General features: G+C 39.7%; 1 protein-coding gene across 2 annotated transcripts in view; it reads left to right on the top strand.

Moving 5' to 3' along the window:
- PCNX2 (pecanex 2) overlaps nucleotides 1–20,815 on the top strand; it is a 314,758-nt gene that overhangs the window by 101,623 nt on the left and 192,320 nt on the right. For both annotated transcript variants that reach the window (XM_033199654.1, XM_033199655.1), the window contains exons 16-17: nucleotides 19,207–19,316; nucleotides 20,469–20,565. In XM_033199654.1, the coding sequence (XP_033055545.1) occupies nucleotides 19,207–19,316; nucleotides 20,469–20,565 (207 nt within the window). The remainder of the gene's footprint in view (nucleotides 1–19,206; nucleotides 19,317–20,468; nucleotides 20,566–20,815) is intronic.

The raw sequence follows: 20,815 nt of genomic DNA on the forward strand, positions 1-20,815 counted from the left end.
GTTCAGCTTTTAAAAATGTCCAGTTTGGTTAGTTTTAATAAATAAATAAATAAAGAATCCTACAATCAAGTTATGAGACCATTTTCACCAACTCAAAAAATTTTCTCGAATTCCTTGTAGTCAGTCTCTTCCCCTACCTCCAACCTCTGGCCACCATTCATCAGATATTCTGAATTTGAAGCTTCTTTGGAATCACATCTGTCAGGGCATGGTGTATATACAATAAAATCCACTAATTTCAAATGTACAGTTAGATGTATTTTGACAACTGTGTATAGACAAGTTACCACCGTCACAATCATGATACAAACCATTCCCCGATCCAGAAATATTTTTTCATGTTCACTTGCAGTCAATCCCCTCCCCACACAATGCTTTTACTTATCCTGAGTAAATACCTGAGTGAGATTGCTAGATCACATGGTAAGTTTTTATTTAACTTTATAAGAAATTGCCAAACTGTTGTCCAGTTTGTGTGCCATTTTTCATTTCCCTACCCTCACATAATCTTTGATTTCCAAGTGTTCCAGGTTCTTGCTAACACTTAGTACTGTCAGTTTTTTTTAAATCCATTCTCGTGTGAATCAGTATCTAATTGTAGTTTTAATTTGCATTTCTCTAATAATGAATAGTGTTGAACATCTTTTTGTATGTTTGACATTTGTATAACTTCACTGATGAAAAATTAGCTCATCTTTTGTCCGTTTAAAAATTGTATGTATGTCATATTATTGAGATATAAAAGTTCTTTACATAATCTAGATACATGTCCTTTATCAGATATATGCTGTACACATTTCTTTTTCAGGCTGTGGCTTATCTTCTCATTTTTTTAACAGCATATTTTGAAAAGCAGTTTTTAGTTACAATGAAGTCCAACTTATCTAATATTTATTTTATGATTTATTTTTTTTATATCTTACCTAGAAAACATTTACCTAACACTAAGTCATAAATATTTTTGTACTAGAAGTTTTATAGTTGTGGCTCTTATATTTAGATATGAAGTATCTTTTGAGATGATTTTTGTGTATGATATGAAGGTTGAGATTTACTAGTACCATTTGTTGAAAACACTAACCTTTCTCCATTGAATTACCATGGAAACTTTGGAACCAAAAATTAATCATTTCATTGTTCTGTATGCCTTTCTTTATGTTAGTATTACATGATTTAGATTACTGTAGCTATCTAATATGCTTTGGAATCAGATGGTATGTCTCCCAACTTTATTCTTCTTTTTCAAAATTGTTTTTGCTATTAAAGGTCATATTTCTTTAAAAGTAAGTTTTAGACTATGTTTGCCAATTCCTACCAAAATTTGCAAACATTTTCATTGGGGTTATGATGGATTTGTAGATCAATTTGGGGAGAACTGACATCTTAACAGTAACTTTTTGATCCATGGACATAGTATATTGTTTCATATACCACAATCTTTGTCTTTGTCACTTCCTCTCAGGTCAGGAATATTTTGTATCTTTCAACCTACAACTATTGCACCTTTTTGTGCAATATATGTTATTTTAAATGGCATTGTGTTTTATAATTTAAATTTTCAATTTTTAAGTAATACTAAATACAATTTATTTTGTAATATTTCAGCTTGTATCTTGCAAGCTTGCTAAGCAGACATATTAATTCTGGTAGCTTTTTAGTAATTTCTTTGAGATTGTCTACCATAGATTGTCATGTCTGTCAATAAACACAGTTTTGTTTTCCTTTACAGCCCGTATGCCTTTGATTTCTTTTTCTTGCTTTATTGTGGTGGCTAAGACTTCCACAGCAATGTTGACTAAAAGTGCTGAAATCAGACATCTTTGCCTGGCTTCCAAGTTTAGGGGAAAAGTCTTTCACCATTAAGTATGAAGTTAGCTATGGAAATTTTCCAGATGCCCTTTATTGGGCTAAGTCATTTCCCTTAGATTTCTAATTTGCTGAGAGTTGTCATCATAAATGATGTTAAATTTTGCCACTGTTGTTTTCTTCTATTGAGAAGATAATATTGATTTTTTTAAAAGTGATTGATAGGAAGGATTACATAAATTGACTGTTCAGTGTAGAACCAACATTCCATTTAAAGGATGGGACCCATTTGGTCGTGCCATATTGTCTTTTTAAATCTGTTGCTCAAGTTTGTTTATCAATATTTTGTTGAGAAATTTGATGTCTATGTTTCTAGTTCTCTAATTTTTCTTTTTTTCTTTTTTTTTTTTTGAGATGGAATCTCACTCTGTCACCCAGGCTGGAGTGCAGTGGCGTGATCTTGGCTGACTGCAAGCTCTGCCTCCTGGGTGCATACCATTCTCCTGCCTCAGCCCTCCGAGTAGCTGGGATTGCAGGCGCCCACCACCACACCTGGCTAATTTTTTGTATTTTTTAGTAGAGATGGGGTGTCACCATGTTAGCCAGGATGATTTCAATCTCCTGACCTCGTGATCCACCTGCCTTGGCCTCCCAAAGTGCTGGGATTACAGGCATGAGCCACTGGCACTGGCCTAATTTTTCTTTTCTTGTAATGCTTTGTCTTGTTTTGATATTATGTAATGGCTTGATAAAATGAATTGGAAAGTGTTTCCTTTTATATTCTAAAAGAGCTCATATAAAATAGCTCATGTTCTTACTGAACTTTTTTATATAGTAATAATTTGGTTTTGTTGATCTCTTAGATGGAATGTGTGTTCTTTTATACTCTCATTAAGCAGTCAGTTATCTCATAAAGATATTTAAAAATCTTTAAAATTATGTTTCATTTACATTATTTTAAAAAATAATTTCTGCAATGTACATTTCTTTGTGTAGATTCATCTTTCTGCTTGCCATCATATTTCTTCTGTCTGAAGAACTTGAAGAAATCTCATGGTGCAGGTCTGCTAGTAAGAAAAGTTTCAGCCTTTGTCTGAAACATATCTCATTTTGCCTTCACTTTTGAAGGATATCTTCACTGTGACAGAATTCTACTTAAAAGCTTTTTTTCCCCTAGTACTTTCAACATGTTCTATTTTCTTTTGTCTTGTATAATTTCTGATTAAAAAAAAATCTGCTGTTATTCCAATATTTGCTTCTCTGTTAGTAATGTTTCTTTTTTCTCTGACTGCCTTTAAGATTTTCTCTTTGTCTTTGTTTTCAGCCATTTGACAATGCTGTTACTAAGTGTATGGCATTTTTTTTTTTTTTTTTTATTTTACTTAGGATTCTCTGAACTGTTTTGATTTGTGAGTTGTTTTGGAAAATCTTTAGCCATTCTCATTTCAAATATGTCTTCTGCCTTATTCTATTTTTCTTTTCTTCTTGGGCCTTCAATTACATACATGTTAGATCGTTTAATATTGCCCCACATCATTTGTATGCTATAGTCTTTTTTCCACTCTTTTTTCCTTCTTTGGGTTTTAGTTTTAATACTTTTACTGACCTATCTTGAAGTTCACCAATTATTTCTCCTGCTGTGTCTAGTCCGATGATAAACTCACCAAAGAACCAACATTTCTATTTGATGTCTGTAGATAGTTTCCATTTTTCTTTTGAAATTACCCATCTGTGCATGAATGATGTCCATTTCTGTCACTAGATTCTTTAACATATTAAACACAGTCCTTTTAAAGTTGAGATTTTTGTAAATTATCTGGCTTTTTCTTGTTGTCAGGCTGTGAGCAGGACCCTTGTGGATTTCTGCATCTGAATTGGAGGCATCACTTGTCAGTGTTTACTTTTGAAGAGAAGAACAATAGGACTAAAATTTCTTTCTTGAAGTTTTGTAGAATTCTTTCTTATAGTCTGAAATTTAAAAGAAGTTAGTGGACTATGATTAGGCGTGGTTCTCTTTCTTAAGTTTTCTGGAGCACCATGCCCATTTTCACTTTTCACATTGAAGACTCTATCTAGAGGAAAAGTTTCCTTCTTATGTTTTGATTAATGACATTGTCGATTCTGTTCACATAATATGATTTACTTTTTTACAGACTTTAACTTTTGGCTGCTTTTCGTGTCTCATTTCTTTTTCATCATTTTCCTCTCCTTATATTTTTCCTTTGAGTTCTGGTACGGTTCTAGAGTTTCTCATTTCAAGAACGATGAAACTAACAAATATTTATTGAGAAGTTATTGTGTACTAGGAATTATACTAGTTAATGTATATACTAGTTATAAAATATGACTTATAAAATATAAATTATCATTTAAAATAGTTTGATAATTATAGTAACAAATAACATAAATGTTATATATTATTGAAATGTGTTAAAATAATATATAGTTATATATAATATATAAGTATAAATAATAAATACAGATTAAAATGTATTTATTGTTACAGTAAGAACTCTTAACATGAAATCTGTCCTTTTAACTTTTTGTGTGCAATTCAGTATTGTTATCTACAGGCATAATGTTGTACAGCAGATCTCCAGAATTTTTTTTGCACTATTATATATATTTTATATAATTTACTTCACATGGGATAACTGTGAGACAAGTACTATTGTTATCCTAATTTTACAGTGATAAATTTTATTTTCTGCATTGTTTGCTATTTGGTCTACTACTAAATTGCAGTTTGAAATTTGGCATTCATATTATTCGACCTTCATAATTGGTTGCTTAGCTTTAAAGTTGAGACTTGAAATCAGATATTTTCTAAACATTTCTTCGTTTTGATGTAAATATGCTTTAGAAAGCTTCTGTAGGTGGTCCCTTTAAAGAGATTATCTCATTTTCAGAATGCTTTCTGTCATGTGTTTTTTTCCCATTTCGCAGTGAGAGTGTGTCTTTGGTCACCTAGTATCGTCTTTGTTAGTTCACAGACCTGTTTTGTGTTCGGCCTGTAGAATGCTTAAATTTTTTTTCTAGCCAACATTTAATATTAGGACAGTCAGTGTAAAAATATGATTTTCCTACTTCTCTTAAACAATGTGAAGATCTGGCAACACTGGACTGACCTTCCCATTTGGTAACAACCTGCTGACACTGAGTAGTAACTCACAGCTACCACAAGCTCATGGGTCTCATCGTGTCCTATATTCTTTTAGGCCTGACCCACATGTCACTTGGCTGCCCACACTGATGTTAGACTTCATGACTTCTGTCTTATAGTCAAGAAGGAATTGAACTGGTTTCTGTTAGGGAATTGTAAGACTCCTTGGCTAGATCTTTTCAGAAGTACCCCATATCTGAAACACAGGAAGAGAGGAAAATGAAACATAGCATGTTTCAGTAATACACTACTAGTTCAGAGATGATTTTCCCAGGGAAACTGTCTTATTGATGGAGTTTTGGGTAGTTATATCAGGAGGCTCATCACAGGCAATAGATATGAATGAAATGCCTGGGGCAGTAGTTATCTCTGTTTTACTCTCCTGGCCCTAACTTCTACATCCATGACCTGATTGAATAAATCCTGCTGCCTCTGCGACAGCAGGAGTTGCTGCAGACTGCCCATCCACAGACATGCAAGGCCAAGTGATAAAATGTCTGTTAACCCCTTGGTCTATACTCACTGCCAGCCCTTCTGCCTCTCATTTAGGTGATGTTAGCAGAGGTCTTTTCCTATTTACTTCCTCAGTACACTGCTGCCTTTCAAATGGAGAGAGGAGTTGGAGTCAGACCTTACAATCTTCTTTCAGTCTAGACCCATCTGTAATATAAGGTCTGGCATAAATTCCTCAGGGTCTATGACTTGTGCACAAGTAACTTGCTCTGGTTCCCAATGTGGGTTCAGGCTTTTCTCTTTTTGAATATTTTATTGGACACTTAATGAGCTCTAGGGAGAGGGAGATCTAGTTCCTGGTGTTCTTGATACCATTTGGACTGGGACCCCACCACACTTTACCCTTCTTGGCAACCCTGAATAGCAAACAGCATCTGATGTAAATATCATTATACTTGATTGATGGACATGGAAACATGCAAGCTCTCTGTAACTGATGCAGAAGCTGAAAAGTTCGTAGTCTGTGATAGTCAACACATATTTATTGTTCAGCAATGGCTCTGCCGGGTACTGTAGAGATATGGGAGGAGGAAAAGACAGTCCTTTCTCCTCAGGAACTTAACATGCATTTGACAAATGCTGAACACCCACAATTATCATCAGTTCAGATACTCTCAAAAGTAATGTGCATTCATGGATTGTTACACAACTTTTTCTTGCAAAATTCTTAAAGGGTTTTAGAAACTACTGAAGAATGTGGTTTTCAAAAAATAGAGTATCTTGGGTTTTTACCTAGTTGCTGGACAGATACAGTTATTCCCTTACCTCCCCAAATATGGCTCCATTTTCATATCCGACATTGCTAATTGATCACAGCATTTTTTCCTAAGTGAGGTCTGTAGTACCTCGGGCTGCCAAGGAAATATTACAGTCAGCCAGTGCCAACTGATCAGAGCCAGCCCAAGAGATAAACTCTATTCTCTCTCCTGAGCTGAGACTTTTATTTCTGTTGTCTATTCAGTTTATGGCTTGTTATAGGTGTAAGTACTTGTTGAATCAGAGTAAACAGATGCCATGTTAAAAGCACGTTGTTAACTCTGTGCTGGAAAGAAACACTTCAAGGACTCTGGGGTTTACTTAGGTGTTGAAACAGGCTTTTGACCAATTGAAACTGGGGTACTTTGGGAAGGCTTATTTCATCTCAGGGAGGTATTGACTTCCCTTGCTCAGCATAGAACAAAGATCACTTGCAATAAATAGTATATAGCCTGTTGTAATAAAAAAAAAAAAAACCTTAATGTTCTAACCATATTTTGAAACACCGTTTGGTAAAAATAGAGCAATTTGAATTTCTCCGTTCTCATTTGTAAGTCTTGAGTTTTCTAATGGTCTCAGACTGACTCTCTGCTTTAAGATGCAGCACCTATTAAATGCTGTGAATTGAATGAATGTGGTTAGCAAATTGTCAAGAGGGTCCTCAGGAAACAAGAAAAGCTCACCCATCTTCAATCTAACTCCCACTTACCCAGAGCTGTGATTCTACTTCTTGTTTAACGATGCTTTTGTTTATACCTTTTATGCTTACTCTTTGCATTGTTGGAATTGATTTTTTTTTTCCTTTCATCTCTAGTGTGTCGTGATGGATTGATGGATCCTTGTGAACCATTTCAGCATGTCAGCTGCCTTGCTAGAGATATAGTTTTCCATATGGGTCATGCTATATATGTTTATTTCCTTAATTTTTATTGTTATCACTTGGTAGAAGCAGATTCAGAGATCATGAGTTAATTTTGTCCTCTGGAATATTAATTAGGGAAAGATAATTTGATTCCTCTTTTAATTTCATATTCTCTTTGACTTGTCCAAAATGGTACCAAGTACCATATAAATGGACTCCCTCATTGACTTAAATAGTATTCAACAGTGATATACAGAAACAACCAGAATATTTGCTCCTTGGAGAAATAGTTCAGTAGTTAATTAACTGGGGTTTCTATGTCTGGATAAACTGTAATTTCTATTTTTTATTATCCTTTACAAAGAGATTCTTTTTTATTGATGGCAAGGGGATCCAGAGGTGGAAGCACATTTTTATAATTTAATGTTTCCCACAAATCCTTAACAACTGCTTGCAGGGGAGTTTTTCCCGTATTTCTTCTGGGTCCTACAGGATTGCAGCCTAACATCGTGCTACTTTACAGGCACTCAGGATTTAAAATCTAATTGTAAATGTAAAACAAACTCACAGGTCTAGATATTATTTAATGCTGAAGTGGACCTGAGATGCCTCCTAGTCCAATTCCTTCATTTTATTATTTAAAATGAGAAAATGAACAGCCAAAGAGTGATTTAAGTAATTTACTCTGCATCACACACCCCAGATCCCAGATCTATATCTTTTCAGTCTTCCTTTTGTGGCATCCTCACTACCACACTTGAAGTGTAAATATGTTTGTCTAGTTGAAAGAACAATTCACAGCATATAAGATCATTGCAGATCAACGGTTCTTTAATCTACAAAATAATTCCCCAAGCGTCTTCTCATTTACCCCTTACTATAACTCCATGTAATCAATAAGGAAGATATCAACATTCGTATTTTCCAGTGGTGAACCTGAAACACACAATACTCATTTGCCTAAGGGTACATGACTAATTCACATTGTTTTTTCCATTTCACATTAAAATGGATTAGTAGTACCTACTGCGTGTGGCTGTTGTAACAAGCAAATAAAATCAAATCAATAATGTCTATAAAGTGCCTGGCTACAGGTTCCAGTTAAGTGTTGTGGGAGGCTGAATTCTAAGATGGCCCCAAGACTCCTATCCCCTGGCATACGTGCCTTGTACAATTTCCTCCCCTTGAGTGTGGGCAGGACCTGTGAAGGGGATGGGATGTCAGTCCTGTGATTAGGTTACATTATCTGGCAAACTTGAGATTTTGCAGATGTAGTTATGGTTCCTAATCATGTAACTTTAACTTAAATTAAAATTTAACTTAAAAGGGTGATTGCCGGGCACAGTTGCTCATGCCTGTAATCCCAGCACTTTGGGAGGCTGAGGCAGGTGGATCATGAGGTCAGGAGTTCGAGACCAGCCTGACCAACGTGGTGAAACCCTGTCTCTACTAAAAATACAAAAATTAGCTGGGCGTGGTGGCATGCACCTGTAATCCCAGCTACTTGGGAGGCTGAGGCAGGAGAATCACTTGAACCTGGGAGGCAGAGTGGTTGCAGTGAGCCAAGATCGCACCACTGCACTCCAGCCTGGGCAACACAGCAAGACTCTGTCTCAAAAAAATGGGTCTGACCTAATCGGAAGAGCCTTTAAAAGGGACTCCAGAGGGCAGGGACAGAAAAAGCAGTAGACACCCTCCCTTACTGGCCTGGAAGAAGTAAACAGCCAGGTTATTAACTGCTCATGGAGGTAGCAACATGGCAAAGACCTGGGGGCAGCCTCGAGGAGCTAGAACAGGTCCCAGTAGATAGCCATCCAGGAAACAGGGACTGCAATGCAACAGCCAGAGGGAACTGAGCTCTGCCCACCACCAATGAGTGTGGAAGAGGACCCTGAATGTGAGATAAGATCAGAGGTCCAGCCAACACTGACATTTCAGTCTAGGAGTCCCTGGGCAGAGGACCCAGCCACACTCTCCTCAAGCACCTGACTTAGGAAACTGTATCATACATTTGTGTTATTTTAAACTGCTAAGTTTGTGGTAATTTGTTGCATGGCAATAGAAAGCTAATACCAATGGTAACTATTATTTGCATAAATAGTTGGTGGTTATGATGACTGTAACCACAATGCTAATAATGCTAATAGTAGTAAATTTGAAAGTAAAACCTAAGTTTTAACTCACTTTTACTTATATCAGACTTCACATTTTATTTTATGGCTAGAATTGTATCATTTCTAGCTGCAAGAGACTGGGAGTAATAAGTCTTTTGGCTGTCTGAACAAATTGCGAGGAAGTATCTACCGCTGAGGATGAAGGGGAGAGCGATCTCAGCCAGCCAGCTCGTGCTTTCTGCCATGCTTCTGTTCCTCCTGGTCAGCGAAAAAGTAGAATTGACCCTCAAACCCAAATACTGCTGGATTATTATGACCCTCAAACTTGACGGTGTCAGCTGACACTGATTTGGGGAAAAATTAGGAAGAATATTGATGGCTCAGAAGTTGTTCAAAATAGAATTACAATTGTTGAGTGAAGTAAAATTTGGACTTGGGGGTTTTGGTAGTAATCCCTGAGAGCATGCCGGGGTCAAATCCAGGAAATATAGTGACTGTTGGTGAGTGAGGGATACAGAGAGGAGAGGGTAGGTGGAAAACAGCATTCCAGGCCCAGAGTTTGAGCTGTCGTGACCCTAGTAGTGATGGAAGACAAAGCTTGTTTCAGTGACACCAGCCAAAGTTTATCTTCTCTCTTCCAGAATCCAGAGGACAACATTGTCCTATTGATGTTCATCCAACCCTTGTTTTTTTCTGTATGTGATCAATTCTATGTGAAAAATACAGATACGTACCACAATAACTGGTAAAGTAAAAGCCTCTGTTTCCTCATGTGTAAAATGGGCAATACTTTTACCTTCAGGGTGTTTTAAAAACTACGTGCGGTCGTGAACGTTAAGCAGCAAGTCAGGTTTTCACTGCCGAATGCATGGGAGCTGTTGCGGTGGTTCTTCTTGCTTGTGCACACTTTTCATTGCTCCTTGAAGTCACAGACTGTGGTTTATATATGCTTCTTTTTATGTCCTATTAGTGTGTCACATAAAAGGTATGCTATAAAAAATCTTGGATTGAATAATTACAGATACCTTGCAAAAGGGCAATGAGAAGGAAAGTAAATGTAAATGTTTTCCCTGAAGTACACGTATTTCTGTGTGTGTGTGTGTGTGTGTGTGTGTGTGCATCTCTATATATTTATCCATGTAGATATAGATGGACTTGGATACATGGGACCCATTATTCTGTCTTGCCGGGTGACAATCTCATTTTTCTTCAGTACCTATCTCTAAAAGTGAAATACTGTCTTGATTCATAAGCATATCATGTTTTTCACCAAAGTGAAAAAACAGTATGAAATAAGAAGAATCTACTCGTAGCAGATAGTGAAGTCTGACTTGCCATATGTGTTCACATAATTGTTCATTTATTTATGGGACACATATTGACCTATAATTTAGGGTCAGTGCGAGGCATGGGGGAGCCCCTCCCGGGGTGCTCAAGGTCCACGAGGAATATGGAGAAGAGCTGTTACAGGGGGACACTCTAGGGGTTGGGGGATGCCAGAGCCTAGAAGGTGTCCATTGCACACTCACACGTGCTGGCCACATGACACTCTGCAGGCCATGTGTGAAGTAAGAAGAGAGAGCACAGTTCAAGGACTGGGTGACACATCTTTTGCTACTAAATTTCGGGAACTTTATGGGCCCAGCGCTCCTTTTACTTAAAGGTGGGATTCATGTCAAAAATAGACTTAGAAATAGGACTTATACAGAGTCAAAATGGTACAATCTCGTTCTTATTTTAGGATGTATAAGATCCTCAATCTCAAAAATGCCCTTATGTTTAATGCGGTAAAAAAAATCAGTTTCTTTAAAAAGAAAGTATTTAAGCCTGATATGAAAGGCATAGCAAAGTGAGAATTTGGCCTGTTGATACTCACTTTATAACCAAACCCTCAGTTAGTCTGTCCCATAAATTCCAACATAAGAGATGTCTAAAATTTCTAAGGAAAAAAATGCTAGAATTCAGACTGTGTTCAGAGTGTGCTTTTGTACAAAGCCGAACTGCCCTATGCATTCTCATCAGATAATTCCCAAATGCATGTGACATCTGCCACAGAATTGTAGGACTATTAGACAGTTTTATTACTACCTCACAAAAATATTTCAAACCCTGTGGAAGTTTTACGAAACCAGCACTCATCAATCCTTATCATTCCCAATTTTGAGACCCATGAGATGCGTCTCAGAGCAATTAGAGATGTTAATTTTGAAGCAAACTGTCACATGATAAATGCTTCATTATCTGTAGGCAATAGACCATTAAAAACTTTATCTCTTTCCAAAATCTTTATATCTTTAGATATACATTTGTAAATTTTAAATCTTTATACGATTGATCCCTTCTTCCTCTGAGCCATTGCTCTACGTATGTTTCAACAAGCACTGAAATAGGCAGGTAGCTCAATAGATTTCCAAACACTGTTGTGTGGATGGATGCATAAATGGATCAGAAAGCCTGTAATGCTGGGAACTTGTAAGTTACAGTGATTATTAAAACATCCTAACCTTTTTTTTTAAAATGGAAAATGGTGGGATGTCTACATATTTTTTACAGTTAGCTATATACACATTTAAGGTGGTAGGGTACATGGAGCACTGAATTCAGGGCTGTGGAGGCTGATACTGGTCTTACCACCTTGGGCAAGTCTCTTTCTTCCTGTCTCCTTGCTTGATCAATAACTTGAAGTGAGACCATCTCAGTTATGAGGTTCCGTCCAACTCTAAAGTAATCTTTCTTAAAGATGGTGGATTTCAAAAAATGGCACTCTGCACATGAAGGGATAACCCGTGATGTTGATAATCAAGTAATCTCTCTTGTCCTTGTTTCCTTTAGAAATCAACCTCCAATCTGAGGGGTGTGTGTGTGTGTGTGTGTGTGTGTGTGTTTATGTATGTATACATCTGCATCAGTTGAAAAAGTGAACAGTTAACTTGGGGAATGAGGGTGTTTCTAGGAGAGACCCTCAGAAGATCCAGGTGGTTCGCTTTGTTACCATGTGTCAAAACTCAGGGAAGGTCAGTTTTTTTTCTGAGAAAAAGTTGTGTGGAAGTTTGAGGTTGGGCAAGAAAACATGAAAATTGGCACCTGGAATATGGACTCCTTAACACCTTTTATTTCACCCTTTTCTTGGAAGAATAAGTGTGCCCCGCTGGCATCACTTTGCTTTTTGTTGTTGAAGGACATAAACATCTTTCTTCCTGCCCCTGTGGCCACTTTGCCATTTACTCCTGTTCAACAGTTTACCCCAAAGCTATTGGTTATACTTAAAAGAAATTATATGTAATGGAAGAATGAATACAGACTTCTACTAGTACAGAACAGAAACCAGAAAGAATGTAACAGCTGTCCTTGGTGTTTTTGTTGAAAATGTTTGATTAAATATTGAAGTAGAGAGAAAATGAGAGGAGATGTAGGCAAGGAGTATTGAGGGAATAAAAGTAGGTAAACTCAATTATCAAAAGATATTTAGAAACTGGACTTAATTTATTGTCAGCAAAGAACATCCATCATGGGTACCCTTTCTTTTCCAATTGATAAAAACCTAACACTGACATTCAACTTTTCTGGGGTTGAGACTGTTTTAAATCTCATTAAGAAAGAAAGGTGTTGTCATCCCCTTTTTACAGAATAGGAAGCTGAACCACCCAGAAGTTAAGTGCCTTCCACAGAACAATTCATTTCAACGATGAGTGAGCCCGGAACCAACTTCTGCCAACACATGTTCCCTTGACCTTTTCTCTGATCCATGTCATGAGAATTATTTATAGGGTCTTAGTTACTCATTCCTCATAGGAATTTCTTCCAGGGTATGCATACGTATGGGCTACATGTGAGAGAAAAGGTTGCACCTTCACAAAATCATGAATTAAATACACAGCGCTGGTTACTGCAGATGAATCAATGACAAGAAATAGAAGTTAGCAGGTTCTTCTCCTTTGGAACACGTTTTGTGTTCATTGTGTAATGGTCAAGTATGAAATGAAATAAGAGAAGCCCTAGATGGATGGACAGAGCAGGGTGGAGTCAATGTGAGGATGGAAGAGCCAGCCCTATCTGCCCTGCTTGGCCCTTCCAGAAGCCCCTGCAGTGGAAGGACCATGTTCTGCATTTCTTGTGTTCAGGGACCCACTTAAATGCCATGCCCTTGACTCATGTGAGCCTCTGCTTCCTGCTCTGTGGCCCCTCGTGTGCTCTGTGAGCAGCTCATTGTCCCCTCATCTGTCGTACTTGACTGCAGTTGTTCATGTGTCTTTTCTTTCCAAGACTCTCTCTGTCCTGTTCACAGTTATGCTTCTGGGTACCCGGCACATTGTAGGAATGAATGAATGTTTGAGGCGTGGACTCTTTTGAAAGCGTAAAACTCAAGTTTCAGAATAACTTTCCTGTTGCTGGGGGTACTGTTTGAAGGAATAATGAGAAGCACGTAGTCAAGAGATTGCCTTTTCTCTGATAATCACATCACTTCCACAGCATTTCACTGTCTGATCCACATTTGATGTAAGCTACTCAATTCCTTCATCTTCTTTTCTTGCTGAAAATTATTGTCCACGTGAGTCATTATGAAAGCCTAAACCTTGTAGTCATCCTCACAGGGATATGTCAGTGTGCTAACATTTGTGCCGGGTACCGGGGAAGGAAACATGCAAGGCTGCCCTTTGTTGGGGGGTCCAGTGTCTAATGGGAAGGCAGACAAGTAAACGGTGGGACTGAGTGAGAGGTGCCTAAGGTGTCGGGGGGACAGGCACACATATGAGATGCTGCTTCAGGGATGGTGATGTCAGTAGCATCTTGAAGGGGATTGTGCCATCAGGTTGCACCAGAATGTCTTTTCTAACATGGATAAAGTTGCCAGCTGCCTTTGAGTTTGAGCTAACAAGTCTTATTGCAGGTCGTCTTCATACCAAACATAATAAAAGAACATAGTAAAAGTGTTTGCACTATTAGTTCAGTGAAACATGCTGAAGATCTACTCTGTCCTTGTGACTTAGCAGATGTGTATGCACAACTCCTGTGGGCAGGTGCTCTCTGATGAGGGGCAGAGCCCAGCTATGCCCCTGAAAAACAAAGGAGGTATCTTAAATGCTACCCTAGGGATGTTTAAAGGTGATTTTGATGCACAGAGGAGGAGGATTTCGTTCTGCCTGGGAAGTCAGAGGAGGCAGCACTGAGCAGGTGGAACTTCTTATACTGGGCACTGAAGCATGGGTAGGAGTTCACCAGGTAGAGGGGAATGGAATGGAATGGAATGGAACGGAATGGAGTCAGGGCAGAAGAGCCCTCTGTGCAGATGGAACCATGTGGGCAAAGGCAGGAGGGCAGGGAACAATTTATCTTTCGGGTTTGCTGCTCTGTATATCCTAAATGTGAGGAAGGATGCTGAAAAGGTGGGCTTATGCAGCTGCCTGTGGAGTAGATTTCATTTGGTAGGTAATGAGGAATCATTGAAAGGTACTGAGTAAAAGGCACAGACATGATTCGATTAGGTTTTTAGGGGAGGAAAACCACTCTGTCACTATACAAAGGACAGAGCATGGGATCTGTGGGGTGGGGTGGAGTGTGGACACTGAAGGGTGAGTCCCCATTAGGAAGCATTAACGATAGTCCTGGAACAAGACAGTGGAGGCTGTAACTAGACAGGATGCAATGGAAAGAAGAGGCAGATTAGAGTGGCATTGAAAAGGTGTATTGATGGCACACAAGGATCAGGAGACTGTGAAGACGGTGGGAAAGAAACAGCTCTCAGGTGTCCTTCATCAAGTGGGGGTGCATTGACCCCTCCCATGTCAAAAACTTAAAACAAATCATCTGCGTTACAGAAACACACCCTCACAACAACCATTGAGTAGGTATTGTTTTTCCTTGTTAAAGAAGAGGAACCCAGTGGTCAGAGATGTCTAGTAACTTAGCCAAGGTCACACAGCTCATGGTAGGACCTCCACTCATGGGAGGTACCCAGCTTGACAGAGACTACTGAGTCATTCACTGATGACTACAAGTGAAATGTGGAGCTCAGACCTTCAAAGAGCTGGGATGGCACTGAAAGAAAAATGAGGGATAGTGTATGCCATAGACTGAATGTGTCCCTCAAAATTCGTGTTGAAACTTAATCCCCAATGTAATGGTATCGGAGGTGAGGGCTTTGTGAGGTAATTACAGGTATTGAGGGAGGAATCCTCATGAATCAGGTTAGTGTCCTTGTAAAAGAGGCCCTAGAGTGCTCTCTTGTATCTTGTACCATGTGAGAACACAACAAAAAGACATCATCTAGGAATCAGAAAGCAGGGCCTCCCTAGACAGCAAACCTTCTCTTCCTGCGCCTTGGGCTTTCAGCCCCCAGAACTGTGAGAAGTACATTTCTGTGGTTTATAAGCCACCTAGTCTTCTGATATTTTGTTATATCAGCCCAGTCAGACTAAGAGAGTACGGTAGCTTTCAAGGGCAACTGGATCAAGGGGAAGGAGGACTTTTTTTATTTGTTAAAGATGTCAGCAACTGGCTGGGTGTGGTGGCTCACACCTATAATCCCAACACTTTGCGAGGCAGAGGCAGGCAGAACACCTGAGGTCAGGAGTTCGAGACCAGCCCGACCAACATGGTGAAACTCCCGTCTTCACTATAATAAAAAATTAGCTGGGTGTGGTGGTGTGCACCTGTAATCCCAGCTACTAGGGAAGCTGAGGTGCTTGAACCCGGCAGGTAGAGGTTGCAGTCAGCCGAGATTGCATGACTGCACTCTAGCCTGGGTGATAGAGAGTGACTCCGTCTCAAAAAATAAATAAATAAATAAAAAGATGTCAACAACTTAAGCATTTTTATAGGTAGGGCAGAGGGGACTAATGAAAAGAGAGTAGGACATCCTAGTGTGAGGGGAGGGTTGGGCTCAGGAAGGAGGAAGTACACCTCTCCCTTGGACACTGGAAGGGAAGGCGTTGCTGATGAAAACTCCGAAGAAAGAAGAGGTCCATGCAGAATGCCTCATCACTGGGTTTGAGCTTTTCAGCAACATTGGTGGGAAATAATGAATGCAGACATGGTACCTTCGGGTGCTGGAAAAGGCACTGCACCCGACCCTCTGGGAAGTTGATCTGAAAGGCATGCAGGGCGTCCTGGTGTGAGGAGCTGTGTGGGGAGTGCGTCTGGAGGCAGTGAGTCTTACTTCCTGACTTTGTAGCCATGCAGCTCAGTACCGTCAGCGAGAGTCAGCTCCCTGCAATTTGCTTTCCAGGTACTGCTTTAGGGTGTTTAGACTTCCACAATGGGGAAGATAAAATAAATACATTTTAATTTCTAGGAAAACGAAGCATGCAAAAATAAAATCACTTGCTCTATCCAGTGTATCATTTGCTTTTCCAGCCTATTTTAGCAGTTACAGAGGATAACTGCTAAGCACACTGTAAAAGTAAACTGAGGCTGGAGCCGAACCGGGAGCAAAGACACAAGGCAAATGGCAGTGAGAATAGCCTTTATTAGGACTCACGGGCGAGGTTCCTCGGTCCAAAGGTGCAGGCCGAGGAAGTCGTGCTGAGGGAGGAGGGTAGGGACCTTTTATAGCTTGAGCGATGGGGAAGTTGGTTGTGCAAAACAAGTCCTGGTGGGTCTTGAAACTGCAATGTCACGAGGACGGGGTCTTTGGAAACTGTTTAACTGAAACTGCTGTTTACAAACTTGTGAAATGCAGGTGAGCTGTGGGTCATGGGGGGGTGTGGTTGCCCAGCCAGAACTCTGACACATGTAAGTCTGCGGCTAATTTTTTGTATTCTTTTAGTAGAGACGGGGTTTCACCATGTTAGCCAGGATGGTCTCGATCTCCTGACCTCGTGATCTGCCCGTCTCGGCCTCCCAAAGTGCTGGGATTACAGGCTTGAGCCACCGCGCCCGGCCGGGAGTCTTTAACAAAAGGCCTGCTACGCCGGGTAACGCCGCCATGTTGGGTCTAGATTCCTGTCTAACACACACTTGACTCATTCATTTGTAGATTACAATTGTTAATTGTAAGCACAATTAACCCATCCTTAAAAAAAAAATCTTGAGAGAAAAGTATTTAAGTTCTTGACTAAATTCAGCTTTCGGAAGGCATCAGTGATTCCGCTGATGGTGACTGAGAAGGTTAAATAGGTAGATGTTTTCTTCTTGGTGTGTGAGAGACATGTTTGTGTTGGTGGGAGCAGCAGGTGTGTGTGGAAGGAGAGCGGAAGTCCCAGGCCACCACACTGCTTGCGGTGGTAACATGTATTTCTCATGTTCTGCTCTGCCAGGCTGAGTACAATGTGTTGATAACTGACATCTATGCGTCTATCAAATTAAACCTGAAGTGCCTGTCTCTTTTCATTTCAAATAACTTTGCTCTTTCCTCAGGGGACTATCTTTAATCTTTGTTAGAAATGCTTGTTCCCTGGTGCCACAAAGAAATAGTGAAAGATCAAATGAAGAGACTAAGAGGCAGAAATGAAGTCCACAGGCAAACAGCCCGGGCGGCGCCCTGACAGCCCGGGTGGCGCCCTGAGCCTCATTAAAGATCGACCCCGGACCTAACCGATTAAGGTTATCTATAGACTCCAGACATTGTAAGGATAAACGTTGTGAAAGTCTCTGTCCTGCTCTAATTACCAGTGTCTGCCACATATCTTAGTCCTGGGCCCAGTACAAACACAATCCTCTATTTTGTCCCAACTTCCTGGGCCCGACACAACACATGAGGAAAAACAACACCTGGGGAAGCTCCAATAAGGTTACAACCGTTTGTAAAAGCGCAGGAACCGATAAGAAGGCTGCTAAAAGCATAACTTCACATTAACATGTAAACCAATTGTAATGCTGTAGCCTAGAGAAATGCCTTGTTCCTCTGTAACCTGACAAGTCCTGTTTACCTCGAGCTATAAATAGCAAGCGCACGCATTGTTCCAGGCCCTCTTGTATGTTGTGGAACGGAGGGACCAAGTTCGAACTTGCATTAAAGATCCTTGCCGCTTGGCTTTGACTCTGGACTCTGGTGGTCTTCTTCGGGGAACAAACGGTCTGGGCATAACAATAGCACTCAAACATAAATTTAATTATCTCAGCAAGGCCATTTTTGCTTTCTGCAGAAAGGGTGCCCCACACAGATGGAACAATGGCAAGAGCACACTTGAACAAAGGAAAAGCAGACATATTTATCCCTTACGCATTTGGGTCGTCCTTACTGCTGTGTCCAGCATCCATTGGCTGGAGTTGGACCTCACAGTCTTAAACTGATACCCTATTTGCTAATAGCTTAACACTTTCCTAAATAGGTAAGTGCAAGGGAGAACAAAGAAGAAGAGGAAGTTACTCACGAAAGGTTTAAGGAAGCAATAACATTTCCAAACAGGGAAGTGGCATAAGCTATGAGCTAAGACTTGCCTGGGCCTGTCCAGACATGTCTGAGTAAGCCAAAGCAACTAACTGGGCTAAAGTGTAAAAACTGATAGTTGATAGGAGGCTTTAGAGTAAGAAGCTATTATTCCTAGTGTGTATTATTTTATTTTTAAACCAAGATGAGCTTTAAAGAGGAACTTTTCTACTTTCTACAATCTTTATCAAGTTTTCAGTTCGTTAGTCTATTTAATCTCTTATGTCATTTTTATACTTCTTATGCCATTTAGACCATCAATTCATAAACACTGAGAAATGCAATTATTATAATTGTTATTAATTATATTGAATTCAGAGGAGTGACACATGTTTAATATTACATTCTATAAAAAATTATAAGCTTAATTTCAGGAAAGATTCAGTTTTATTCATATAAGTATGTATTATTAGTCAAAAAGTACCTTATCAAACTCAATGTTTATAAACCAACAGGCGAGTTTTTTTGTGTGCCCACCAGATGCTTATATGCCCACGGGCAGGAATGGTCACAGGAATAACTGGTCCATCCAGCTGGAACTTGGGGATGTTTCTAAATGTTTGATAGAGATCCTGCTATCCATGCAGCCGTGGAATGACTTGGCTAACTGACATCTTTTCTTTAGGAACCGTGGAGCACGCAACACATCCCGGCCCTGTTTTCAGCCTTCTGTGGCCTCTTGGTCGCCCTTTCCTACCATCTGAGCCGGCAGAGCAGTGACCCATCTGTACTCATGTGAGTGGTCTACGCCTGCGCTCTCTCATCACTGAGCTGGGGGTATGGTTCCTGCAGCTTTGCGCTGTGACTGAGGTGGGGAGACAGCAGTTCACTGCCCATTGTGATTTGATTCTCATTATTAAACTAGCTGGTCACTCACTAGAGGAGGGGAGGAGAAATACAGGACTAGCCAGAAACTAATAACAATTAAAAGTGAACATCTAGCAAACATTTTAGCTTTGCTCTTTTGATTTTGGAGTCAAATGCACAGTGGCAGGAACAGAAGGCCAATAACACCCAAGCCCTGTTGTGACTTTCCCTTGGGTGAGTTGGATGAGAGGCTACCACCTCAACAATACCCTCTCTAGATCCCTGAAGCTGCATCCCTGCCCTTTGGTCTAGGCCGTTACCCTGGGGAGACTAAACCAGCACCGCTGAAAGGAAAGATTTTGTTTGATATTATTGTTTTGTTGTTGTTGTTGTTGTTGTTCTCAATCTGACCAACGTCCTCTGGATTTAAAGTGAGATTTGCACCAAAGTGTTAACATGTATTTAATGTAATCCTTAGTAATGTGAAAGTATACATTACAATCTTCCCTTTAATCATTACTCTGGCACTGGAAATCTTTCATGTGATGCCACAGTGGGTTTCAGATATTGACAGTAGCATCTTATGTAACTTGTTTAAATTTATGAAAGATTTTAACTTAAGGTAACCATAACTCTTTGAGGACCATAGACATTATAATTTTAGGCTATTAGGTTTAGCAGTATGAAAGGCATGAAAAATGGGGGAAAGAAAAGTTAAACATGGTTCACACAATTTTTAGTGTCAATTGTATTAGTGCAATGTTCACTTTCTGCTGCTAATTGTGAAGATAAAGGCCTAGTGGGCTGGCAGAGATGGAGGACCTGCTCTGTGTCCCACTGCTGACAGCAGAGGGCAATGATACTGCTAAGGTACTTGACTGCTCTCATTAGGATGAAATTTACAAATCAAAACACTATGATCACTTGAACATGTACCTCTTTTTATTATAAATTTTTAAATGAAGAGAGCACTTGTTTTTGTCATGTGTGGGTGTGAGATCTAAGGTGAAGTTATTTACCAAAAACACTGTCCCAGGAACATCTTTGATAAAGTAAAACCCATGTTTTTTCCACTTTCAGGTCCTTCATCCAATGCAGACTGTTGCCTAAATTTTTACATCAAAATCTGGAAGAGTCAGCTGCTGACCCTCTCCCCAAGAAGATGAAAGATTCAGTGGTGAGACATTTGCATTGTGTAATGTAGTATAGGAGGGCCTCACCTTTCAGCAGAGATCAGTGAAGCTCTAGGCAGGTGGACAGGAGAAGGACTAGGACAGAAAGAGACACCTCGCTTGGTAACTGGCACACTGGGCTGTTGAGCTGCCTGCCAGGTGCAGCCCAGTTTGAAATGCTTATTCTCTGGTGCTGTAAAGAAATAGCACTTGAACATAAATTTAATTGACTCAGCAAGGCCATTTTTATAGTTT

The sequence above is a fragment of the Trachypithecus francoisi genome, unplaced genomic scaffold, assembly GCF_009764315.1.
Source record: "Trachypithecus francoisi isolate TF-2019V2 unplaced genomic scaffold, Tfra_2.0 Lachesis_group5, whole genome shotgun sequence".
Classification (NCBI taxonomy): domain Eukaryota; kingdom Metazoa; phylum Chordata; class Mammalia; order Primates; family Cercopithecidae; genus Trachypithecus; species Trachypithecus francoisi.